Source organism: Artibeus jamaicensis, unplaced genomic scaffold (genome assembly GCF_021234435.1).
Source record: "Artibeus jamaicensis isolate MK-2021 breed Jamaican fruit bat unplaced genomic scaffold, CSHL_Jam_final contig_456, whole genome shotgun sequence".
In the NCBI taxonomy this organism is placed as follows: domain Eukaryota; kingdom Metazoa; phylum Chordata; class Mammalia; order Chiroptera; family Phyllostomidae; genus Artibeus; species Artibeus jamaicensis.
Window position 1 is genome coordinate 946,852 of NW_026521839.1, and position 26,928 is coordinate 973,779.

The window sequence follows — 26,928 nt, forward strand, 5'->3', positions numbered from 1 at the left end:
GGCGCAGAAACTTCGGTCCGTAGGCCCTCAGCTGGCAGCCGGCGCCGCCCGGCGAAGACGCCTGACAGCCTGCGTGTTCTAAGCGCGCCTCCAGCTCCCGGCAGCCCACCCGGACTTTGGCGGAAGAGGGCGGGGACAAGACCGCTTGTCTGTTTCTCCGGGGGGGACAATAAAGTTTCGAGAGTTTGAAAAAGGAGGGAAAACCCCACGCCCCCTTGGCCGTTCCGGTGTGGACGCCTGCGGCCAGGGCGGAGCTCGGGTCCCCTGCGCTTGTGGAGGCGTGGCGGGTGCGTGGGGCTGCAGTGCGCGGGCATGGGGGTCACTGTGGACGTGCACCAGGTGTACAAGTACCCCTTCGAGCAGGTCGTCGCCAGCTTCCTCAGAAAGGTAGCCACTCCACTCGTCCGGCCTGGGCTCGCGTTCTCCCGCGCCGTCTGCGCCCGGCCAGCTGTCTGTGCTCAGGACGCCGGCTTCCCGTTGCTGCCCCCTCTCTCCTCCTCTTGTCTCCTCTGTCTCCACCTCTCCCACCCTTTTAGTCCCCTCTTGTCCTCTCTTCTTCCCTCTTGTCCCCTCTCCCTCTAGTAGTCCCCCCTTGTCCCTCTCCACTCTTGTCCCCCTTCCTTTCCCTCCTGTTGTCGCCTCTTGTTCCCTTTCCGTTCCTTTTCCCCTCCACCCTCGAAAGCCCGCGTTCCCCATCTGCTCCAGTTGAGCTTTCATCTCCTGGATGAGCTGGGCGAGGGCGGAGGTGCAGTTTTCTCGAAGGCTCCCCCCTCTGGCTGAAGTGAAGGCTTATGGGGAGAGTTACAGGAAACCCAGGTTCTGGGGCCCTGTTGACTTGTCGATCTTTCTGGTACATTGGTGCCCCCTTAAAAGCTAGTGGAGGCCATTGCAGCCATCCTCTTCGTTTACTCTGTATTCTTTCTATCGCCTCCCCACTTGCTCTTTTATTGAAGGGCTGTGGGACTTTGGGCAGCTCGCTTAGCTCCCTGAGCCTTAGTTTTGTAATCTGTGAAGTGGGGAAAATCATAGTATAAATTCGAAGGGTTGGCTGTGAGGACTCGCCTGAGGTAAGTCATGCAAAATGATTATGACAGTGACTGATGCTTAGTAAGGCCTCCAAATGTTATTGTTGTGTCTACTACTATAACTGAGCACCCTCGCCAGAGCCCTCCGTGGCCCTCTCTTTTCCAAAGGCTCTTCCTGGGACTTTGGCCCCTGGGGATAGGAGAATGGAAACTTTGAAAAACCAAAGGCACCCAGGCCCGGGATATGGGGCCCCTGGACTCTAGTCTGGCTTTGCCTTTAATTAGTTCATTTGATGACCTTGGTCAAAGGTCATTTTCTCTGCAGGCCTCAGTATCTGCTTCTAAGCTGAGTGTTGTACCAGAGATCTTTTAGGTTTCCCTTCAGCTTATTTCAAAAATTTGCGTTAAGTAGCAGCCACCAAGCAGTGTGCTCCATATGCTACTCAGAAGCAAAACTAAGGGGGATTGCTGGGGGAAGAAAGTGGGTTTTTTTGTGATAAGACCTGACTTTTATTAGTGGAGATGACAAAGTTAGGGGCTTGGATCACAAAGGACCGAGTAGGATGCTGGTAAATGGGATACTACCATGGAGGCCTGCTTGGAGGGAAGGCCAGCTTGTTATTGTTCATTGACCTCTAGTATCGAGAAGAGTGCCTAGCACCTGCTAGGTGCTCAATAAAAAGGTCTGGTGAATGAGGAATGAATAAATGAATAAAGCATGAATTAGGGATCTGGTGTAGTCCTTGCCTTAGGCCAGGCTTCTGGGCTCAAAGATAAGCAGCCAACACCCATTTGTTGTTAGGACTGGCCCTTAGGGGGTGGATTCTCTAATGCCACCGCTCGTTGGAAAGCCTTTGTAGATTGTGCCCATCAAGAGGTGATCTCTGCCTTGGCAGAACTGAAGGGGCATTTTGGGCCTTACCAACCACCTTCCACAGTGTTGGACAGTTACTTGTGCATATGTTTTTTACCCTCTTTAAATGCTAGCTTCTTCAGGGCAGGACTCACTCTTGCAGAAGCATGTAGCTCAATTTGAGGCTGTCATTTAAAGTGCTTGGCATGTGTCAAGATCCTGGGCACATGTCAAGATCCTGGGCACAATACTCCCTGCCGCCCCTCCCTGCCCCCTGCTCATTCCACAAGAGTTTAGAAATACTTTCTTCTGTGTGCTGGGCTCTCTTCTCTTGGAGCTGATGGTCTCTCATGGATGAGAGTGACATTAATAAACAATGAACACAATTTTAATTCATGATGTGTATTTGTGCAGGGAAAGTTTATGGTGCTGTGACTGAATATAGCAGGGAGGTCTCCTGAAGTCCTGGTATCCCCGGGGGATTGGTTTCAAGACCACCCCCACTTCCATACCAGAATCTACGGATGCTCAAGTCCCTTATAAAAAATGCTGTTGTATTTGCATATAAAATATATTTGCATATAGCCACAGAAGGGTGTGTGCATACACATCACTTCATTTGTGTGGATTCAGCATATTGTTCAGTGTGTGGCAAATTCAAGTTGTGCTTATTGGAACTTTCTGGGATTTTTTTTTTGACTATTTTTAATCCATAGTAGGTTGAATACAGAGAACCAATTGTATTGAGGGAGTAAAATATTTCAGAATCAACTCTGCTATCCTCTGTATCCAATTTCAGTTTCTTTTTGGCCACAGTCTTCTCTCGGGGTTCATTCACCTGGGTGGACTTTTTGTGTATGATAGAAGGGTATAGCTTTGCTCTATAATAGGGTGAGAAACATAGTGTTTTGGTTATCTGTAGCAGCGTAACAAATCACCTTGTAATTTAGTGGCTTAAACCAATGATAAATTTTAATTCTCGTGATTCTGTGGTTGACTGGGCTCAGCTGGGAGGTTTTTGTGTGCCATATGTTGTAAGCTGAGGTCACCTATAGAGCTCCATTCAGTTAGGATCTGGAAGAGTTATTATAGAATACTCAGCCACGTCCTTGGCTCATGGTACAGGAAGACTGAGGAGGACGTTTTGGAAGGTAAGGGTGTAGGGAAAGGGAAGAAGAACATTTGCAGAAAAGGCCTAGTGATGGCACAGTGTTAATGCTGTGGATGACACCACATTTCTGGTTTTTTACTCAGAAGCAGACTTCACAGATCTGCTATGAGCTATGAGAGGCTGTGAGTATCTTTCTGAAACATCAGAAAATCCAATGACAGGGAGAATTTTTCACTTACATTATTGAAGGTCATGCACCGGAAGTCAGTAGACCTGAATTCCAGCCATTGTGCTGTCCCCATGTAAAGCAGTTTTTGGGTGGCCTTGGGAAACAGTTTTCACCAGCCCCTGCAGTGCCCTTGTGCAAATTAGAAAGAGGCATCATCTAGAACTTCTCTTCCATGAGCTCACAGTAAGCAGGGCTGGAGGAGAGCAAATGGGCCTGTTTCTGCAAATTAGAACAAACACTCCTTCCTCTGGGCGGCTGCAGCCCCGGGCCCAAAGGAGCCCTTGTGCACTGAGCAAAATACACAACTGTGTAAGGCAACAACCCCGCTGTCTTAACTTCTCTCCTGTGAATGCCATGGGCCCCACCGATCTCCCAGGAGTGCTGGGAAGATCAAATGTGGAACAGTTTGACAATCATAAGCTTTTTATAAGCCCGAAGTAGTAAGAATGATCTTTTTGGCAAAATATACTTTTTTTTTTTTTTAGTCTTTATGAGCGCTCGGCAGAAGGGCCAGCCATATGAGGATCTTTGGGAAGCATTTAGCCTGATTTTGCACAGTGGTACGTTTGAAGCCTCTTCAGCACAGAGGAGGTTCTATTTTAAATGGAGTCTACTGATCTGGGGCTTTTGGTATGTTAGGACTTGCCTTCCAAGTTATAATATACTACTATTTTTAAAACCTGAGAAATATTTGCACTTCTTACACCTGCCTGATGGGTACCACAGGCAAAATATTAGCTGCACATTTTCAAAGCAAAGTGGCACCTCCGCAACAAACTCCACAGCATTCTTTGTTCATGAAATGTGTGTCGTGGTTCCCAGTGAACTCTTCATAGTAGATGCTGCACAGCCCAAAATGGTTCGTTCCTCAAATGCTCAACCGTGCTTTCCATGAACTGTATTTAGTGTCACTGCACTCGACAGTGTATACTGTTTTCTTTCTTTTTATGACAAAGTGAGCACAAAGTTGCAGAGATGAACTGAGCCGTCTAGAAGCTCACTCGGCTCTGGAAGCCCACGTGGGTCTGTTTAATGGGCTTGCCTTTCCTGACCTGGATTCAAAGACTTCATACCTGAAATTTCAAGTCATTAAAAAGGACTCAGAGCCATTGTGTTGACTGGATATTCTTGTTTATTCTCAAATGAGGCCAGAGAAGTTATAGTTTTTCTTACTGTACATTTGTGTGTTTGTTTATTTATTTAATGCTATAGGCAAAAGTGTCATTGTGAATAGAGTGTAAGCTTCATAGGCTGGGATTTTGTCATTTGTTCCTGATGTATCCCAAGTTCCCAAAGAGATCCTGGAACATAGTAGGTACTCAGCAAATCCTTATTGAATGAATGAATGAAGTACACTCTTCTGGGATTTAGCCGTATGTAATTTCAGACCAAGTCAGTGTGGCATTCAGTATCATGTCCTTTGTGGACTGTAATAAAATGGACAGATTAAAATAATTTCTTTGCTTCATCACTGTGGCCTCGGGTTTTATGTATTCTACCAAGAGTCTGATGTGCTGAACAAAATGGTTAGAGTGTTTGCCCTTAAAATCATAAAGGGGATTTACGAATGGCTATTTCCATTTAGAGTGGAAAGCTGATTGGGTAATTAATAATGTTTCCATTTCTGATCCTATCTCTCCCCACTTGCAGATCTGACACTGAACTGTCTGTCCCTGCAGAGCTGAAATATTTGGGCTGGACCCACATTTCCAAAATAAATGATTTGACACTTGATAAGCCCAGTTTAACCTAATGATTGTTTATCTTTTGACGCACACTGTAATAGTGTTTCTTCCCTTTTACCTTTCTGTCCTCACTTCTTCTAGAAGAAGATTAGGTACGTACGGCAGGGAAGACAGTGTAGTGGTGCAGAGAGGAGAGCTGTGCAGGCAGGAGAGTGTGGGCTCTGACAGCCAATGGGGGTGTGGAGTCCTTCCAGCACTGTGAGTTTAGGCATGCCGGTTCATTTTTCTATGCCTCAGTTTGCAAAATAAGAAGCAGAATAACTATTGTATGCAGTCGGGGGAAACAAATTGGATAATGCACATAGTTGCATAAATGTAGCTTAATGGCGGCACACAGTAGGTGCTTTAAAAGTTCTTGTTAAAAATTGTGTTAGTACTACTACTAATAATTTGTTACATCTATTTCATGAACCTAAAAATAAAATGCCAAGAAGTAGTCTGCAGAAATGGTTACGAACTTGGAGTAATAAAGGATGGAGTGAGCATGAATAAATTGCATATTTGAATTATGACTTATTTGTAAAATGTCATTTAAATAACATAAAAGTATAGTTGGTAACTTATGGAAGTTGTAGCTTAATCAGTGCATAAAAGACAGGAGATTTTTAACTATTCAAGTACTGGTAAACATTAATTATATGCCTACTAATAGACATTCCTCAGTGTGTGCCCCAGAAGGTGAGAGAAGCTAGATAAAATAAGGCCCCGGCCTCAAAGAGCTCTCTGTCAAGGGGGACAGAGGGAGATACAGTCCTTTTTTATGATAAGTGCTTTCTCGGGGACATAACACTGATGTATAGTGTGAGGCAAAGTTTGTATGTTACTTACAAATCTGTGACAAGTTTTAGAATACTTAAAACCTGATGCTTTTTAAAAAAAGTAAGCCTTCTATCTAGTACTCTGAGTGGAGCTTTCCCCAATGCTAGTGGGGAGGGGTGTGTCAGGGGGACCTGTTGTGTCTTATACAAAATCTGAATTGCTAAATTGTGAGTGTGAGGTTTGTCTTGTCTAGGGCAATAAGAAATATCTCCCAATAATTTTTAACTCATCATTGAAATATATTTGGATCGAAGATGGATGCCAGTAGTGTGTTTAATGCCACACAATGGTAAATTGCAAGATAAAGATAGAAGCTTTGAAACCAAATTTTCAAAAATGTTGATTCATTCTTTAGTAGCAAAACCAGCTACTGTTTAATGAGGACCTGCATGGTGCCAGGTGTTACACTTTACATAAAACTCTTTCCTTTAATTCCTATGTCAACTCTCCGAGGTCAGTATTTTTGTCTAATTTTACAGATGAAGGAACTAAGGCAGAGTGGGATTAAATTAATTTGCCCAAGACTCCCACAGTTGGGCTGCAGACAGAGGTCTCTTGGATTCTAAAATTCATTCTGTTTCAACACTTAGAGCCTTTTATTTCTTAACCTTTAATTCAGAAGTAATTTGACTTGTAAAATATTATAAAAACAACAAAGATTTCCAGTGTATTCTTTATCCAGCTTCCTCAAACCACTGTACAATTTTTAAACCCATGGAAGTAACATTGTTGCAGTGTTAGCCAATCTGTAGAGCTTATTCAGAATTTGGCAGTTGTCCACCAACATTGTTGTTCCAGGGTAGGACCTAATCCAGGATCCCGTATCGCATGTATTGAATAGTTGCCATGTCTTAGTCTCCTCCGACAAGGGAGAATTCTTTAGTCTTTTTTTGTCTTTCTGGACGGTGGTACTTTGGGAGAGTATTGGTCAGTTATTTTGGAGACTTTGATTGTATCTTTAATTTATTGGGTTTATGTATGTAATATTGAGATAAGAGGGTTTTCCTTTGTGCCACAATTATAAGCTATTCCTTTCGAAGAACTTCATTATGTCATTTCCAATTATAAGAACATTTTTTAATTTTATTTTTTTCAGAATATTTTAAAAAAGATTTTATTTTTTCTTATTTTTAGAGAGGGGAAGGGAAACATCAATGTGGTTGCCTCTTGCATACCCACTGCTGGGGGCCTGGCCTGCAACCCAGGCATGTGCCCTGACTGGGAATCGAACTGGTGGCCCTTTGATTTGCAGGCCCGCACTCAATCCACTGAGCCACATCAGCCAGGGTATTAGGACATTTTTGAATGAATGAGGGTGATGTGCTGCTGGTTGGCCTTTGTTCAGCATGATAACTGCCTAGCCAGAGGGCCTTGGAGGCTCATATGGTGGTCCACCACCCCAGCTTCACAGATGGCAGCATCTCCGTCTGCATGTCTTGGCTCCTAGTCCTTTGTTCTTTCTACTTCATCATCCTGCTGTCCCAAAAGGCCAATGTACAGCCATTTAAAGTATCTATTAACTTAAACACAGTCTTTTATCATCGAAATTTTGATTAATCATTGACCCCTTTGATATTGGTATAAAATAAACTTTGCTTCTCCTCTGAGATAGATGCATGTAGCTAGCTCCTAAAGGGAATTTGGTATAGCCCATGGTGATTTCTTTTTGCAGCTAAACATTAATTCTGTTGTCAGCCGCTCCACCTTTGCATGTACATGTTTGGAAGCAGTCTGGGTAGCAAAGATTCCCTTAGCGCTTATGAAACAGTTGTGTTAATATACCAGACGTACTTTAATCATCTTTGCAGGACTAATCATACAGATCTGTCAGCTCAACTGCTTCCTTGTGCTTTCTTGGATCCTGCCATTTGGAAGCTGGTAAACAATGACTCCCTTTGAGGTCATTGGTTCTCTTTTTTTTTTTCAGAGGGGAGGGTGGAAGTGGGGAGTGTATTGTAAAAGGCAGGCTGTGACTTCTGAGCTTTTAGGAAAGTTGATGTTTTACTAACTCCTTACTGTCTTAAGAGTAGACTTATATATATGTTTTCTCCTGTAAATAAGAAGGGTAAATACTGTGTCTTCGTGAAGCTCCTCCCACAAATATATGCAATGTTATTCCTGGAATCAGATGGACACAATTTCTTGGCCCCTTGCTTTTCACAGTGATGTGTTTGTTTTCATGTTTATTTATTTATTTTTTTACCAAGTATTTTGCAAGATTTTGGCCTCTTACCTTTTAATATGTAAAAAATAAATAAAAGTAAGGTATACAACAATGTAGGTGAGTCTACATTTTACTCTTGTTAGAATATTAAATACATACAATGTACAGTGATTATTTGCAATAGATTGATATCTTGGGGAAAGGAGTTAGTTTATGCATTCTGTGAAGAAAGTAAAAATTATAAGTTCAAAATATAGGCACATTTACATTAAAAAATCCCTTGAGTCACCCAGAAAATATGGCTGCATGGAGAGTGTACACAGCGCCGTGCAGTAATTCTTATGCCAGTGCAGTTTGTGATCCATTGAGCCAAGTCCAAGGGTGGTCAGGGGTTTTGGAAGGTATCTGGGTCATATTCATGAGAGTTTCTAGTGCGGAGTGGGGACTGGAAAATCCCAGCCTGACCTGGCTTGCATGCAGGCTTTATGCCATCATGTTTTTATTTTTATTTATTTATTTATTTTTAATATTTTATTTATTTATCTTTAGAGAGGAAGGGAAGGAGAGAAGGAGAGAAATATCAATGTATGGTTGCCTCTCATGAGTCCCCTGCTGGGAACTGGCCTGCAACCTAGGCATGTGCCCTGACTGGGAATGGAACCGCAATCGTTGCCATCATGTTTTTAACACAAAGACCCCTTATCTCAACACTGGCTATTAAGCTTGCTCATTTTGGAGAGGGCTCAATGAGATAATACATATGGCAGCCTCTAATGCGGCACCCTGCACGGGCACAGTAGATGCTCAAGAAGGTGGCTGCTCCTGACACAGCTGGATCCATTCCACTGTCACACTTTTTGGAAAGGCGTCCAGGAAAACCCGGTCACCTGCTTCCTGCCTCCGCCAATTGGCATCACTGGTGGTGACTGTCTCTGAGCCGCTTTCCTTCACTCCCGATTATCTGACTTCAGTTTTTGTGAATTAAATCATGAATATTCAAGGTACCCTAAGATGATGTCACATCATTTCCAGGAATGTCAGGTAGGGGGAGCCTCAGCATAATAAATCCTTAAATTTTAAAAACTTCAAACATACTCCTTTTATGTATAGCATTTTGCTGTTGTAAACAAACCTCTAATTCCTTTTCCCATTCTCCTGCGGAAACTTGCGGCTCATGTCCGTCCAACTCCAAAAGCAGTTGCAGAGGAAAATGACTTGAATCTTGCAGATGACTTTATTAGAGTGAATTGTTCAGCGTCTCTTGTGTTTGGTTAATAAAACTTTCATTTTATTTTATTTTTTATTTCTAAGCATTGTCCAATGGGTGGTCTCTCTTGCAGTTTCTCATCCCTGTATTATCCCTTAGTGTGATTTATTTTCTCCTGATTATATTAGTTCTGGGAACAAATATATATGACACTTCCCAAACTAATGCGTACGCTTTTTAAGTGGCTACAACTTTGTTTTAGTAGTATATTCTTGGTGCCTGGAACAGTGCCTCGCGTGGTAGTTACTGAAAAAATTAAATGAAAAATAAGGAGTTTTTACTGTTACTTAAACTGATACTGTTAGACTTAATAAATAAATATAAAAATCATGTAAAAGTGTGAGTTTCTGAGTTAACTATACTCTTTGGGAATTTGACAGATAACAAAGTGATAACTGAAAACTTTGATCACTGTCCTTTCCTGGTGATTACAAGCCTACCTTCTTTCAAAGTTTAGTCCTCTTTCAACCACTTAACATTGTGTTTACAGTATTCAGTCAGGATGTGTTGATAAGTGTAAAATGGGTGAACTAGGACTATAGTAAAGGAAGTACTCTTATTTTACCTTACTGTGAAAGTTCTAGTTCACACACAACATACACACATGTACACAATTCAGGGCATCTTTGTGAATTTTAAATATTTAAAAAATTTTTTAAATTGAATTTATTGGGGTGACATGGTTAATAAAATCATATAGGTTTCGGGGGTAGGATTCTATGATACATCATCTATATATTGTAGTATGTATTCACCATCTCAAGTGAAGTCTCCTCTCATCACCGTTTATCCCCCCATACCCTCCTCTCCCTCCTCCTGTCCTACCTTTCCCTCTGGTAATCACCAAACTGTCATCTTTTCTATGAGGAAGTACTACTTTTGCTTCATGGGGGGTGCAGTTTTTCATCCCTCATGCTTATAAGTGAGGCCCCTTGCCAAGGAACAGAATAGCTAAACCTGACTGTCCATAATGGACCTGAACTTCAAGAGACACTGAAGTCTAAACTTGGAGAAAGCAGTCATAGTTTTGAGCAATTTCTTTCTGGGGTAAAAATGAACAAATGAATACATATTTTAAAAGCCATGTTTTTTATTGGTTGTCAAGACTGCAGTTGCCAGGATGGAAGTGTGAGTGACAGTTTGTGGCAGGGGGCATGATGAGGTGTGAGGCTGCTGAGGACTAAGACTGGTCTTCACAAATAAGAAGTAAGGTTTATTTTCCAAACTGATCCCTGAGGTCAATGAGGTTTATCTTCCAACTCATTTCTTCATTCAGCAAATATTTATTGAGGGCCTGCCATGTGCCAGACACTGTGCTAGGTAGTAGAGATACAGGAATGACTTAAATAGATGATGTTCCAGCTCTTATAGAGCCTCTGGTCTAATCCAGTGTCCTTTGGGGGCCACACATGTCTCTAAGAATGTGTGAAAGTGAAAGACTCCTTTCTCTGAAAATCGAAGTCAGTCAACCTCAACAGTCAGTCAGTCAGTCAACCTCTTGTGTGTGTGCAGCTGTGCAGGATTGGGGAGACTCACCGAGTTTTGCATACTATTTCCTGGGGTTCAGAAAACTGACAGGTCAAGTTGGCTGCTCTCACCTCCCCTTAGCACCTTATGAGGTCTTGGATATGACTTCCTGTAATTTCCAGATTTGATCTCATGATGAAGCAGTACACCTCTGTGGAAAGGAGCCCAAGGGGCACTCGGTAGGCCCGAGTCAGCAGCCACTCTGTCCAGTGGCTTTGAGGAAGTCCCTGTTGTTCTCTAAGTCTCTCGTTTTGCATCTGGGCAGTGGAAGGGGTTGGATCTGAGTAACCTGGGTGGTTTGAGTGTGGGCTGGATGGACAGGCTTTGAAGGCAACATAGAGTGTCTGTGAGTAAATTATAGTCCCAGCACTCATTAGCTGGCTGATTTTGAGCAATTATTTACTTTATCTGAGCCTTATTTCTCACATGTGAAAAGGAAAAAACAGCATATAGCTCATGGAATACTTTTGAGAATTAAACTGAAATGATGCATATAAACTGCGTGGGACAGAAATGGAAACTTTCAGCAGCCTTATATCCAAGTTGTCTCTCAGGGCAATTTGGTCAATAAATGAGCTCTTTATTGAGGACCTGGTGTAGAATACGAGGGTACTGCCATCATTATAGTCCTGTGACCTTAACCCCGCTGCTGGGCAGTGGTTCAGCATAGTACTGAAGGAAGCCCTCTGCATCAGGCCTGGTTTAATTTCCTGGCTCTCCCACCCACTAGCTGGGTGAGCCTAAGCTTTCTGACCTTTGTTCGGGTTCCATTTCTGAGAGGTGGGACAGTGACATTACACAACCCAGTCAGAATGAGAGGCTATTAAGGGATTTAAATAAGACTGTGCAAGTAAAGCATTGAGCACAGTGCCTGGCACAAAAGAACACTCTTGATTGAATAAGGCTGGTTCAATATTAATAATATTATTTATTGACTCGTTTAACTTAACCTCACCCTCTGTATCACGGGCTAGGTTGGATCTGAGGAAGGTTCCGCCCGGATTTTCTCAAGGCCCCGCTGATGAGAGCATTTTGCTTACTGAGGTCGAAACAGTAAATTCAAGACCCTTGATAAAAAAGTGGACTTAGACATCACTGGGAAAATGTTTCCTGTTCCTCACATCACTGAGGTTACTATGAAATAACTCACTTTGGTAAAAAGTGGGTAGTGATTCTTCTTTATGTGCTCCCTTTCAGTACCCAAACCCCATGGATAAAAATGTCATCTCTGTCAGAACAGTGGAGGAAAGAAGAGGTAAGTTCTCTGAATCGACCTCGCTTCAGCAGCGATCATTCAATGATGCCGATTTTTGTGAAAGATGTGTATTTGTGTGTGTGGCCTATTATGTGTTAGACAGGTGTGTCTCTGTATCTGAGGTCACTGATGGAAAAGAGCACCAGCAGTAACAGCAAGAGAAGAATTGCCTACTATGTTCTTGTCTCTGTCTCAGTTAATCATTGACGACAGTTTTAACAGCTAACATTTTTGAGCACTTAATAAGTGCCATGCACATTTTCTTTTATTAACTCAATCTTCAGCACAGTGTATGGGGTAGGTATTATTACTCCTTTTTAATGAACAAAGAAACCAGAACAGAGAAAGAAAGAACTTGCCCAAGGTTGCATGGCTAGATCCCGATATCGTATATTATTTTATAGATGGCAAGTGGATATGATTAATAGCACATATATGAGATGTGATTGATTGTAAAGCAATTAAATTGTAGAGTCACACCTGTACTTAATATGGTTCATTATTGACTAGAGCAGGGGTTAATAGATTATGCTTGTGTGATCTGCTGTTGTAAATAAAGTTTTATTGGCACTCAGCCATGCCTGTTTATTTAGATTGGCTGCTTTCTTGTGGCAACAGCAGAGTTGAGTTGTTGCAGCATAGACTACATGGCTCATGAGCCCTAAACCATTTACCCTTTGCTGAAAATGTTTACTGATCCCTGGACTAGAGTAAGGGAATCTTAACTGTTTACTGCACTTCTGTAACTCTTACAAATATATTAAAAAAAACATTTTCTCAGGTACTGCACTCAGCGTGGAAGGAACTTGTTATTTGGCATCAGAGAAATCTGATTTTGAGTCCTGATTTTGTTACTATCTATGTAACCTAACTTCTTGCAGCCTCAATTTCTTCATCTGTTAAATGGGCAGGTAATAAACCTGGTTTTAGATTGTTGTGAAGATCCAATGAGAGAACAATGGACATATTCCAGAGTGGTATAGGAATGATAATTAGGATTGCAACCAGTGACAAGGGCATGTTGGCTGCCAGGAGTGGCTCGTCCACTTTCAGGATGTGTCCTGCAAACACTGGAGGAGACAGCCCAAGGGGTGCCAGGTGTCAGAGAAGACGAACCAGTTTCTTACCCTTTCAGCAGCTTTGTAACAGTCAGACGCTCGTTTGTACTGAGACCCAGTGATCCTATAGCCAGAGCTGTGGGAAACCTCCTAGGGAGTGGCTGAGACAGTCACTCACAGAGCAAACGGCAACACTTCAAAGTTTGTCTTTTTCTCTAACATGGTCTCCCTTTATGGTAACTTACATTTATTGATTTTTTTATACCCCTGGTGCTATTCTGGAAACTTCCTTCCAAAACAGAGTAGTTCCAGCCACAGGAAGCCTGTGAAAGAAAAGTATGCTTAATATAATTAATTACAAGTTTAAAATTTGTATCCAGAAGTCTGGGCTTGAAAACATGTTTGGTTCAGAAGGTGGCAGAACCTGGCTCTTTCCCTTTTTCTCTCTCTCGATAAACATTCTCTTTGTGTCAGTTGAGCAGGGGGATTATTGGCCATTGTCATTGGAGTGCATAGCAGTGACCAATTTGTGATTCTTTCATCCTTGACTTGAGATGTGCACTTGTGAGTGGTTGTTGTACATGTATTCCTTGATCACAGATGAGTATATTTGAAGTGAACTGGCCCAGAAAAGTGGTCAGAGACACTAAGTGTTCAGTTAAACATTTTCTTTAGGATTTCTACCTCTAGAAAATTGAGGCTGATATTAAAAGTTTTATTGATCTTGAGACAAAGAGTACATTTCCTTAAATATTTCTTTGAGTGTAAAATTTTCTGTTTCTAGATGTATCAACAGGAGTCATCTATAGAAAGAGGATAGCACTCTGTCGAAATGTGGTTCCAGAAATTTTAAGGAAGGTAAATTCATTTCAAAACTTTACCAGCTTTGGTGTAACATTGGGTAATTTTCCAATAGTCATGAAAAGAGCATTCTCTGATGGAAAGGAGTGCTAGAACTTTCCCAGCTCGCCTACCTCATAGCCCTTCAGAGGAAGAAAGGCCCTTCATTTCCAACCTTGGTTCTGGCAGATGCCACTGGAGAGAGCTTTTCCCTCTGTTCCCATATGTCTCTCTTTTGTGGAAGGCCCTTAGGGGACATGGAGCTGGTCTACAATTATTTTGAAGATGCCTTGGACATTTTACATGAAGTGACCATCTTTCCCTATCTGTCCTGGTCAGATATGACCCTTAGGTAAGAATGATCCGATGGTAAATATTTAGTGAGATCTTTAGTAAGGGAGATTAAAGCTTCCTTTTTATTTCACTGTCAGAGAACCATTTCAGGGAGTATAATGTTCTCAGTGCTCTCTGTAAGCCCTTTTCTGTATGTTTCTGCAAAGTGATGGCCTTACTCACTAAATCTTCACAATGGCAAATTGTTTTCTCTCTTTGAAATCCTTCAGCACACCTGGTGATTGTTGAGGACAAGGTAAGTGGAAATTTTTAATCACATTGCTTAGAATCATTAGGAAGTAAGAGGAGACTGTCCTGATTTACACTTTTACAAATGTCTCAGATGATTGTTTCAATCCGGAAGTGATTCTACCTGTGATGTGGAACCCAGCGGGGCTCCTGCCTATTAGCTTGCAAATTACATTGCTGAGCTGTTTGTAGAGTGAGTGTTGGCTTCTGTCACTTCCTTATCACGAAGACACTGCCGCATTCTTGTGTGGATAGAAGGGTGATAGGACAGTGAAAAGGAACTTTCTTTTATTTTTCAGATGGTAAAATGTGTTGCAATATGGGCAGCAAATTATTCAGGGCGTTTTCCACAGAGTGTGTGCCCTGCCTGCTTTGCCCTATATATACACCTTGAATCTGTTTTTTAGAAAGGCATTCCACTTTGTGTTGTATCTCAATTCTTAAATAATTTAAGGACACTTCTGAACTTCTACAGTTCTGCCTTTGTTTTTTTCCATGTCTCTTCCACCTAGGAAAGCATACGTTTCTAGGTATTGAACAGAGTTTAAAATGAAGAGAATATTTTACCTGCTATCGTCCTGCAGGTGAGCCTGTAAATGGGCCCAATTAGAATCCATCAATTTAAGAAGGCCATAACCAGCCCTAGAGGAGACCTGGTGGAGGCTATAATTTGCTTAGTGTTTAGCAGTTAGGGAGCTCAGGCTAGGGACTATGCAGCCTGCTTAAATGCTGGGCTGTCTGCACCTCCTCACCAGCATTTAGTAAGGTCGCAGCATGCCTGATTATGAAGGACTGAGAGCTGTTGGTGAGCCTTCATCCATGTATCAGGATTACTTGTTTTCTTAATTACCCAAGACTGAAAGCGCTTCTGAGCACAACCCTCATGTAGCCTGCTCTTCCTAAACTGAGAAGGCCTTCCTCTCTCTGTTGGACAGGTGAGCATTTTAAAGGTGCCCAATATCCAGTTAGAAGAGGAGTCGTGGCTCAATCCTCAGGAGAGAAACATGGCTATACGGAGTCATTGCCTTACGTGGACCCAGTATGCGTCCATGAAGGAAGAGTCTGTCTTTCGGGAAAGTATGGAGAATCCAAATTGGTAAGGTCACCTCTGTGTGTGTGTGTATGCACGTAGGGTATATACACGTAGGGTGGGTGCAGGGATGCACAAATGCACACATGTATTAAAAAGCTGTGATTTCATCCTTTTAACCTCTGTTTACCACTCACATAAATTACACATTATTAATGTTTAATCACATGAGTAATTAATGAATAGATTTCCCTTTGGAGGGAAAATGATAGTGCTCAATGCCTTTCTGGCCACCCTATTACATCCTGATATCTCTTGCCTTCTCCAGAGGCAACGAGTGATATCACTGTGCTCAGTATTTTTCTAGACTTTTAAGAGATACTTTAAGGTACTTACATGTGTACTCACAGAGCCTGTACACAGTGGTTTTGTATATGATTTTATACATACATACTTTCTGTGTGAATAATTGTGTCCTTACCTTTTTTCCTTAAGAGAATGTTTCTAAACTTTATCCACTATATGTGTAAAATATAGCGTATTCCTTTGAACTGTTGCATCAACTTCAACCTTATAATCATACATATTCTGTTTAGCTTTTGTCTTTTTGACAAACATTCTGGTGGTTTTCAGTTTATTTTTATTACAAACAACTCTGCAATATTGGTAAGGCATGTGATCCTCGTAAGTGCTGCATGAATGTTTCTCTGAAGTAGAATGCTCAACTCTCAGGTTTATTGGGGTATTATTTACATATAATAAAATTTATTCTTTGTAGTGTATAATTCTATGAGTTTTGACAAAGATCTGTACAGATGTGTAACCACTGCCATAGTCGAGCTCATTGGAGCCAGATCATTGGAGGTATATTCTTAAAAGTTGTATGTTAAGACAATTCAATGGGGGAAGAATATTTTTTTCAACAAATGGTGCTGGCACAGTTGAATATTCACAAACAAAAGAATGAAGTTGGTTGTCTACCTCACACAAAGTACAAAGTTAAGTCAAAATGGGTCAAAGATTTAAATGAAAGAGTTAAGACTGTACAACTCTTCGGAGAAAACATAGGTGTAAATCTTTGTAATCTTGGATTGGGCAGTGGTTTCTTAGATATGATACCAAAAAGCCCAAACAACAAAACAAAAATAGGTAAAATTGATGCATCAAAATTTAACACTTTTGTGCTTCAAACGGTACTGTCAAGAAGATGATAAAAGCCATCCAGAGAGTGGGAGAAAATATTTGCAAAGTTTATATCAGATAAGGGTCTAGTATCTTTCATATTGCTATTACAACTTAATAATAAAAAAGACAACTCAATGAAAAGGTGGGCAAAATTTTGAGTAGGTATTTTCTAAAAACCTATACGCATCTGAAAACAAGCATCCAATATGCATCTGAAAATATGCTCAACATAAGTAGTCATTAGGAAGATGCAAATCAAAACCAAAATGAGATACCACTTCCAACATGCTAGGATGGCTATACTGAAAGACACACAATAATAAGTGCTGGAGAGGATGTGGACAAACTGGAACCCGCATATACTGCCAGGAAAGTGCAGCTTTTGCAGAGAACAGTTTGTCAGTGCCTCAAAAGTTAAACAGAGTTATCAGTTGACCCAGCATTTCTACATTGTGTTGAAAGCATGTACACAGAAAAACTTGTCTATGTCCTTATTCATCATAGGAAGAATGTGGAAACAAGCCAGATGTCCATCAACTGATGAAATATAAACAAATGTGGTACACTCATACAATGGAATATTATTCAGCCATAAGAGGAAATGGAGTAATGATTCATGTTACAACATGGATCAAACTTGAAAACATTATGCTAAGTTAAAGAAGCTAGTTACAAATGTCCAGATATTCTATGAGTCATTTTATCTGAAATGTCCGGAGCAGGCATAGGGATAGAAAGTAGATTCCTGCTCTTGGCAAGAAGGTCAGGAGAGTAGGGAATGACTTTGAATGGGTATGGAGTTTATTTTGGGGTGATGAAATGTTCTGGAACTAATGTAGGTGGTTGTACAATTCTGCGAATAAATTAGAACCACTGGGTGAATTTTATGGTATGTGAGTTATATCTCAGTAAAAGAAAGCTGTATGGTGTGTTCTCTGGACACACACATTTTTAGTTTATACAAATTCTGTCAAATTTCCTCCAATGTGTTAATACATTGATTTATACTCTCATCAACACTACCTGAGCATTTATCTCCCTACAATATTGCCAGCACTTAATATTAACATACTTTTCAATTTTGCCAATATAATGAATGAGAAGTGATTATTTTGAGATAGGTTTAAAAATAGAAGTATAATATAACAAGCCCCAAATGTGAATGGTGGTTGTTACTGTGAACTGTGACTTCAGAGGGTAATTTACTACATTTTTTGGTATTGTCCTGTATGGTCTGAAATTTTAAAAAATTGTATACCTATCATTTTAGTGGAAACATTAAGACCCTCAAATCTAAATAACTAAAGCCCCAAAATCTAAATTCATTCTAAAACTCTGTCACTTGTCCAAATCATTACTGTTCCCCACAATTCTAGATATGCTGTGATACTTCCAGAATGCAATACCCTGAATGGGTGTGAATGCCAAGTCTTAAATGCATCTGATGGGTTTTCTTTGAACAGCACATTAGTTATTGTTTTTTTTCTCAGTCTCCCTCCTGACAAGAACCTCACATGGAACTTAGATATTTGGAATTAAGCATAGCCAGAGAATAGAGCCTTTTTAAATATATAGAGAGGTAAAAGGACAGAATTGTCTCATTTTATACAAAAAACACAAAAGTCTTTCATTTCATGTACTTTGTTTCAGCCTTGATTTTCTCAGTTATCCTGGCCATTGGCTGGCCTGAGAAGCAGAACCAAACCTTCATCAGTGAGATGTAAAATAATTGGCTCTCGGAGTTTAGGGAAGACATTCTTCAGGATCTTTTTCCTTTGTGTATTTTTTAAATCTTATTTTTTAAATTGTCACTCTTATTCTGGAAAAAATGATACATGCATCTTATAAAAAATATTAAACAGTTCTGGAAAACAAAGAACTAATTGGCATCACCTAGCAATAGTGTGCATGATGTTCTTGGCTCATTTCTAATAGGCATTTGGGTTTTTGGCCATTACAAGCAATGCCATGATGAAATCCCCATGATTACATATTTCCCCACTTACTCAATGACCTTTTAAAGTAGATGGAGCAAAATGGGATTTCTGGGTCAAAGGTTACATGCATTTAATCTTTTTATACATGTTACCAGATTCCTCTATAGAAAGATGTGACTGATTATACTTTCCTTTTTTATTTGGTTTGTTATATTCTTGTTGTCTCCAACACACTCTTTCAGATTTCTGACACAGTAGGCCAATATTTATTGACACTTGCTATGTCAAGGTCAAAGCTAGATTTTTCACCGGCAGTGTTTTGAAGTTTAGGTTAAATAATTTGCTCAAGGTGATAGAGTCAGTGAGTTGCCAGGATGTGAATCCAGTTGTCATGGACTTGATACCTGAGCAAAGAGTTTGGTAGCAATAGGGACTCTTCTAAAGAATGGATTATAGGAAACTGTAGGGTGTTTTGGATCCCAGGCTACATATGAATGGTGGGTTTTGTCTTTTTAGCAACATGTAGCCACACGAAGGTTTCTGAGGAAGGGATGATGTGATGCTAGCTGTGAGCCAGACTCTAGGAAACATATTTTTTTAGCTCTTGACATGGATTTAGAAAGGCACTTTAGGCAGGTGTTCTGAGTGAGGTAATCTTGGGGGGATGGCAAAGAAAGGACACATGATTATTTTCATTCCCTCCTTTACCAGGGAACATGAGAGTAATGGCCAGCCACAGCACCCGGTGATGAAATATGGACAGTTTGTTTAAAAGAAAGAAAAACAGCTGTCACAGCTGCTGAGTCTAAAATTAGACCTGGACACTATGTATTGGTTAGCAGGTGTGGGTGTGTGATGGGAAACCAGATGTCATCCTGCCCTTGAGCGTGGCCTGTCCTCACTTCCGAGGTGAGCTTGCAGCGGGCCTCCTGTGGACCCTGCGCCTGCTGTGTCTCTGTGCGCAGACCCAGTTTGGGCTTCCTGCTGACGCCATCGCGGTCCCTCCTTACTCAAGAGCCCCTCAGCCTTCCCCGCTCTGTCATCATACAATGGTTTTCTAATGTGCTTGCTTCCTGTATTGACTTCCCTGGGCATTTTCTTCCTGCAGTTTTTAGAAAGTGGACTTTGTATCCTTTTTGAGAGATGATGTGATGTTTTCCACTTTCATCCCACTTTTCAGGAGCCCATCTTGGCACTCGGTGCCCCAGAGAAGCCCTCCTGCACTTATTCTGTGCCTTCTGCCCTATCAGTCAGGCTGCCTCTCAGCGCCAGCCACCGAAGTCCTGGCTCAGGCAGTGCCAGCTGGCACTTACATATGTTTGCTGTGTGCCAGCCACTGTTTTAAATGCTTGATATGTGTATGTGTATATTTGTACACACAGATACCTGCATGTCTATGGGTATAGATTTATTTAACCTTCACTAGAACCTATATCATTGGAACTGTTATCATCCTCAGGTTACAAACGGCAGTAACTTGCACAAGGTAAGATGACCACTAAATGTCAGAGCCAGATTCAAACCTAGGCAGTTTGGCTCCAGAATCCCTGCTGTTGGCCATGACTCTGCCCTTCCTATTAGAGAGGAACTGTATTATCTCATAACGAGGTGCCCTGTGGTTCCAGAGCCCCTGTGTATCAATTGTTTTTCAAGTTGGGTTTCCTCATGGCTGCCAGTGGCAACTAGGGTTATCATACTTCTTTGTCCACCTTTAGTGAGGAAAAGGAACCTGTGAGAGGGAGAGAGCCTGTTTCCCAACTGAAGTCCGGCCTCTAAATCTGTTCAACTGTCCCCTCCTGGACCATTAAAGGGGATCAGAGGACTGATAGGGGCCGATTGGCTCTGACCAGTCCAGATTGGCTCCCAGAGCTGGGGGTCGTCAGGTCAATTCCCCTTGAAACGGACGGGCTGCACGGGAGAGGGATGGATACTTGTACAAAAATAATTAGAGGACGCCAGCAAGGAGGAAGCACTGCACACCCTTTTTGCCATGGTGCCTCTTGTTTTGGTTATACTTTGAAAGTAACACAAATTTACCATTGCAAATGAATATAGGGATATCTCTGTACCTGTGAGCAGCCCCTCAGGGGAGAGGGACCAGGAACTGGGAAGCCAGCAGGAGCTAAGGCAGCCTCCCAGTGTGTTGTCTTTCCATACCTGGCTTACTTGTCCACAATCTACTGATCTGGTGTGCTCAGGCGGCCCACCTGGCTCCTCTCAACCGTACAGGTTCTCCTGTCCTGGGCTGTGAGAACTGACTAGATCTTGGCTTGGAAGCCCACAGTTTACTTCACTTCTCTAAGCCTCAGTTTCCTCATCAGTCTGAAGGGGATAAAACCCCTGCCTCAGAGGCCTGTTGTGACAATCAAGTAGATAGTAAATGTGGGGAGCTTAGAACAGTGCTTGCTCATAGTGGTCAAAAAATGTTAATGCTTAGTATTATTGGCTTTATTATTGTTATCATCAGAACCTTAAAAACTCACGCAACTCTAATCTTCAGACTGTATTAGCTTAATATAGAAATGATTTTATAGCTGTTTGCCATTAGGCTGCAGGAAGATATTCTGTACTGTGATTTTGGGTTCATTCAGCACACCATCTCTGGAGATAAGAGCTCTTCAGTTCGAGCGTCATGGGAGGAGGATCCCTTCTATGTTAGTTCCTGAGTGAGATTTGAGCACTGGAGAGAAGCCACCACACACACATTTGGCAGGGACTGGATTTGCCTGTGTTTGCGTTTTCTTTTCAGTCCGTGTGGCGGCAGTGGCTGTTGCAGACCCAGGCATCGTGCAGGGTGCTCTGAGGAGCTGCCTGAGTTTCCAGAGTCAGGGGCACAAGGCTGACACAGAATGTTCCCTTGGATGCTTGTACTCTATCAGAAAATAGAAACAAAGAAATAAAAACGGAAAAGTCACCTCTTGTAGGAATGGGCATTATTTAATGTGTCGAGCAGGACACAGGCCTTTTCCTTTGGAGGTTTAGAATGGAATGCATTGTTTTAGATTTCTCAGAAGGAAAAGTTATGGTTTTTGTCCTCTGGAACCTTCCATTCTGAGATAAGCGTATTCATTTCTTATGATCTGGGCTTCGCTTCTGTTCTGTAAAATACATTTATTTGTTAGTTTCTGGTTCTCTTCCTTATTTTTTATTGCACTATGTGGGAATATAACTGATATGCATTTGATTTGTTTTTCATATTGGACATTTACCTTATTCAAGTAAAGTAATTCTAAAAGATAATTATCTTGTAAATATTTTCTTGGGCTTTGCTCTTTCACTAGAGTGGTTTGCATTTTTGTGATAACTAATAATGCCTCTGTTATCTTGAACAGAGGTTTAAGTTATCACCATCAGTGGCCACTCACTCTTTATGAAGCTGCAGAGCTGGGTGTTTTTGCTTTTGAGTAACAAGGGCATTCTTCCATTCTTGGCATTGAGTGTCCTCATGGCCCATTCTTCACTTTCTCATGTCTGAGACTTTCTGCCTATCCATTCATGCTTACAGGTCAGACTTCTGAGATTTAAAAATGCCCAGGCTAGTAGAGTGTGTATTAATCACATCTGATATGGCAATTCAACTTTTATAAAATATCAAAAAGTTTTCTCCTGGAATGTAGCAAAAGAAACAAGCCAAAGTCAATCTTTTCACACAGATTAAATTAATGGGATGAGCAGCTGTTGTTAGTTCTTATAAATGTTCCTTATAATTGAAGCTACTCATCTGAATAGTCTTCATTCTATGAATAAGGTGTATAATGTTTTTAATTTTTTATTTTCAACTCCTGGATTAAAACATTCCAAGTCTCAAATGTTCATCTAGTGAATCAGAAATAGTATAATTTGCATTTTTCAAGGGACTAATTGTTGGGCATTTTTTCTTCATGTGTGCATTTCTTTCCTTGCTCCAAAATCTTTTATTTGTTTCCAGCAGCAAATCTGACATTTCATTGACTTCCATGTGTTCAGCACTGGCCTTTGCAGTTGAACTTGCCTCCAAACTTGCTTGCCCTGCAATATTACAATATTCTGTCTCTGTTAACTTTACTTTGGTATTATTTCTAATCTCTAACCCTGGTGATAAGAAGCTAGAAGGTATAGTTACCTAATAGCCTGGATAGATATCACTGCATTTGTCCCCAAACATAACTCCCTGTACTGACATTGACCTGGATTTTCCATGTACCAGTGGATGATCAAACAATTAGACTGGACTCCCAATGACAGAAAATCAGTCACCAAGGCCTTCTCCATGTTAATAAGACATATGGGCATTCTTTTTGGCTCAACAAGACTGCTCTTCCAAAGATACTCGCTTGCTCTTTATGTTCGTGTTCCCGTCACAGGCCTCCTGTTTTCCATTCTGTTGCACCTGTGCCTTTGGCATCTGGCCCTGTGCTTGGCTTGCAGAGGAGGCCTTGTGGCCATTTGTGGAATGGATGATGAAGGACCATCTTCTCAAGGGGTTGCAGATAGTGCTTTTCACAGGCTGAAATAGGGATGAGGGGAGGGAAGTGAAAAGGGACAGAACCGGCAGGAGAGGCAAGTGAGGATTGGGGAAGTCTGACAGTGTTGCATAAGAAATCCCATGCAGTGGTCCCCATCTGGGGAAAGGGATAAGACTGGCCCAAGGTTCCTCACAGCGTGTTGTGAAGGGTTAATAAGAAATGGGGATGCTGTGTACTTGGAGTGTATAAAGCACTAGATAAATGAAAGTTGCTATTGGAACTAATGGTGAATATAAATGCTGTGTTCAAAGAGGGGAGAGCCCTTAAGTACTAACTTGGAAAATGGAATAAGCTGTTTTGTTGAAAATGAAGGTGATGATTGAACTGGAAACGATGATGCTTAGCCCAGAGAACATTCTGTGCCATTTATAAGTAAGGGCTTTCGAACTAGTTCAGTGAATGCTTATGGATTTATTTTCCATCCTCCTGTTCCCTTGGTTTTCAGTTGTGTGTTAGTGCAGGGTTCTAGGGGGGGTGGTTAAGCCTGTAGAAGATTCTAGGTTTGTGGGCTTGGGCTATTTCTGGAAATGGATGTTTTTAAAAACTCCTCCAGGTAAATCTGTTGAATAGCTTGATTTGAGTGCCCCTGCTACACAGTCAGTGTCCCGCGGTCCCAGTGGTGCCCAGACATCCAGCTGGCAGCCCTCTGGAGCTCTCTTTTGTGCGACGCCCTTGCTACTCTCATAAAGCAGGACCAGTCGATCATCTGGTTCCCCAGGAAACAGTGAACACTTTTCAGCAGAAACACCCTGTTGAAAAGTTTAGCCAAATTCAGATGAGGGCCCTGTTGAATTTATGTAAGAGAGGAATTACCAGTGGAAGTAAGGGATGGGGAAGGGAGATTTGAGTTTGATTAGTGTCAAAATTGTGTTCTTTGATGTGGCAGATGTTAGTTTAATTTTTTTCTTTAGTTTCTAGCATCTGTAGTAAGTAAAATGTTTGGGTATTAAAAATTGTCATATTTTATCTACCAGGTGTGGATATCATGCAGAACAGCATAAAGGCCATGAGACAATAGGCGGGAACCCAGGGACAGTCTGTCTGTCTTTACCAAGGCTCTTCTTCCTCCATGAACTTGAGAATCAGCACCTGGGAGCTGGATGGCCATCTTTCTAAGCCAGACTAATAGTAGCTAAGCAAAGAGATAGAAAATAAAACTGACAAGCTGAGTTCAGTTTCCTTGTTTGAACTTACAGCTACATTTTGAGACATTTTCTGTGCTGGAAGTGGAGGCTGCTGTATTTAACATGCGTCTGACCTGTAGAGGCTTGTAGCATTGAGTGGAAGTGAGGTGTTCATTCTTTGACAGTTCTGCTCAGTTCTCCCCACTGCTCTGGGAGGACCCAGCAGTCTCATGCCTGAAGTCAGGAGAACCTTCCAGCCCTTACATAGGTCGAGTTTGGATGACCCTTGCTTCAAGTTTTCTTTTTTATATTTAAAACTAATGCTTCCTCTTTTTTTCACATGTATTCCATGTTCAAGGTAGAACAGTTAACAAAATGCATGCAAGAAAAAAAAATGGAATATGTTCATGCCCTCTGTAGGTATGTGCTCTTTCTAGTCAGTGACCTCAAAGAAAACCAATATTCTGATTTCCATCCTTTTCGATTAGTTATGCCTGAGGGTTGATCTTCACGTAAATGGAATCATATTGTTTGTACTCTGTTATTTCAGTTTTCTTTTGCTCTGCATTGTATCTGTGAGTGTCATCTTATTTATGTGTGTCAATAGTTTGTTCTTTTTTAATTGCTCTGTAGCATTCCACTGTAGAAGCACACTGCAGTTGCAAGAATTTATTTACTCATTTTTACAAACACAAAATCATACTGTACGTGGCATTCTGACTTTTACATTATTTATCATTACACCTGGGACTGTCCTTATTAAATGTGTGATGTTTGTAAATGATTTTTCATGGCTGATCATATGTATTTATTGTATAAAATTATTTTAGTGTGCTTTATTAATGTCTTAATTTTGAGGCATTTGCATTATTTTCCATGATTTGCTCTTATAAATAATGATGTGGTGAATATCTTTATAGGCTTGTCTAAGCTCTCATCTAAGATTATTTGCTTAAGCAGTATTATTAGAGGCTGGTGTTGTTTCCAGGGATTCCCATGTGTTTGAGGCTTTTATTAGGCATCGTTAAACCAAAACTTGCATTCTTAGGCATCTCAGAAAATTCCCTATAGGGGTGTGGCAGTTGGCAGTGTTGTACAGGCCTAGATTTGAAATGGGATCAGGAGCAGCTACACAATTTGAGGGGCCCAGGGCAAAATTAAAGTGCAGAGTTCCTTGTCCAAAAACGGTTAAGAGTTTCAAAAAAGTGATAGCAGGGCATTCAGCTTAGTGTGCAGCCCTTCTGATAGTGGCAACCGTGTGATTGCCCCCATCACGCAAGTCCACGGAGCCAGCCCGGAATGCAGCGCATGCACGGGGACCCATCCCAACACTGCCTGTCAGACCGGTCCACACGCTGTGGGGTGTGGTGACGCGTTACGCCAGCAGACCAGCAGGTCTGCGCTGGAGAGGCACTTCTCTAGGTGTAGGACTGTGGGAAAGGACAGGGCATCTGAGGGGTCTGAGGTTAATAAGGTGGGTTCAGAGAGTGGCCCTGCTACTTATTTTTGTGTGACCTTAGCAAATTTACCTCTTTGAACCTCAGTTTTTCTTTCATCTGTAAGATTTTTTTTTGAAATATTTTATTTATTTATTTTTCGAGAGAGGGGAAGGGAAGGAGAAAGAGTGGGAGAGAAACATCAATGTGTGGTTGCCTCTCGTGAGTCCCCTGCTGGGAACTGGCCTGCAACCCAGGCATGTGCCCTGACTGGGAATCGAACCTCGATACTCTGGTTCTCAGGCCCGCGCTCAGTCCACTGAGCTACGCCAGCCAGGGCTCATCTGTAAGATTTTTTTCTGAACCTCATAAGGTTGTTGTGAGAATTAACTGATATGCACATACATATAAAAGAAATAATATAATGCTTTACCACAATAGGCTATTTAAAGTGTAATCTGTTATTATTTATGATCAATTCTTAAATGCTTTTTCAAGAGACAGCCACTCCGCCCTATAATATATATCTGCAGTGGGCTGCTTCATTCTGGAGGTGCTGCCATTTGCTCATTCCTTATTGTTACAGCATTTCCTGCTGCCACCCATTGTCAACAATGTAGGCATCAGCCCATTGGTTCCTGGGATGGGTGACAGAGAGCAGCCGGACGGAGAGGGCTCTCCGGGAATGCAGGTTAGAGAGGCTGGCAGGTGATCGGTTTTCGCAGGCTGCTGTGCAAAACGCGAGTGTGAGACGTGTGACAGCGGGATGGGAGAGAGGGCTGGAGAGATGGGAGGCTTCTGGAGCTCAAAGGGCTCTGATTGCCAGGATGGAGAGGGAGAGACTCCTGCTAAGTGGTTTATGGTGACTGAGTGCTGCCTAGGAGGTAATGAAGTACAAAGGTTTTAGAGTTGACTGCAGCCGGATCTGTTCTGTGGGCATTTAACTTCCTAGGCACCGCACTTCTCTTTCTGTAAGTGGGAAAAATGATGATGGTGGTAGTAGATGGAATTATTATTGTTACTAATGTTAGTATTATTTGTTAGGATGGGTGGGGTAGGACAAAATGATGGCTGAACTACAACCCAGAAAAGATGGAGAGCCGAAAGGGCGGGCTTTATCCTCGTAGCAACCTGAGCCCCAGGAGAACCACCAATGATATGTTGTCGCTTTGTTCAAAGGGGACCAATCCCCAGCTCCCACGAAGACAGCCAACCAAAATAAAACCCTGCCACTTT

The 26,928-nt window shown here is 41.7% G+C and overlaps 1 protein-coding gene across 3 annotated transcripts in view; it reads left to right on the forward strand.

The window, feature by feature from the left end:
• Window positions 1-202: 202 nt before the first annotated feature.
• PRELID2 (PRELI domain containing 2) overlaps window positions 203-26,928 on the forward strand; it is a 69,353-nt gene continuing 42,627 nt past the window's right edge. The window contains exons 1-4 of one of the 3 annotated variants that reach the window (XM_053666450.1): window positions 203-387; window positions 11,938-11,995; window positions 13,838-13,911; window positions 15,411-15,571. In XM_053666450.1, coding sequence (XP_053522425.1) covers window positions 313-387; window positions 11,938-11,995; window positions 13,838-13,911; window positions 15,411-15,571 — 368 coding nt within the window. In that variant the 5' untranslated portion in view covers window positions 203-312. The other 2 variants (XM_037163343.2, XM_037163344.2) reach the window with 2 other exon arrangements.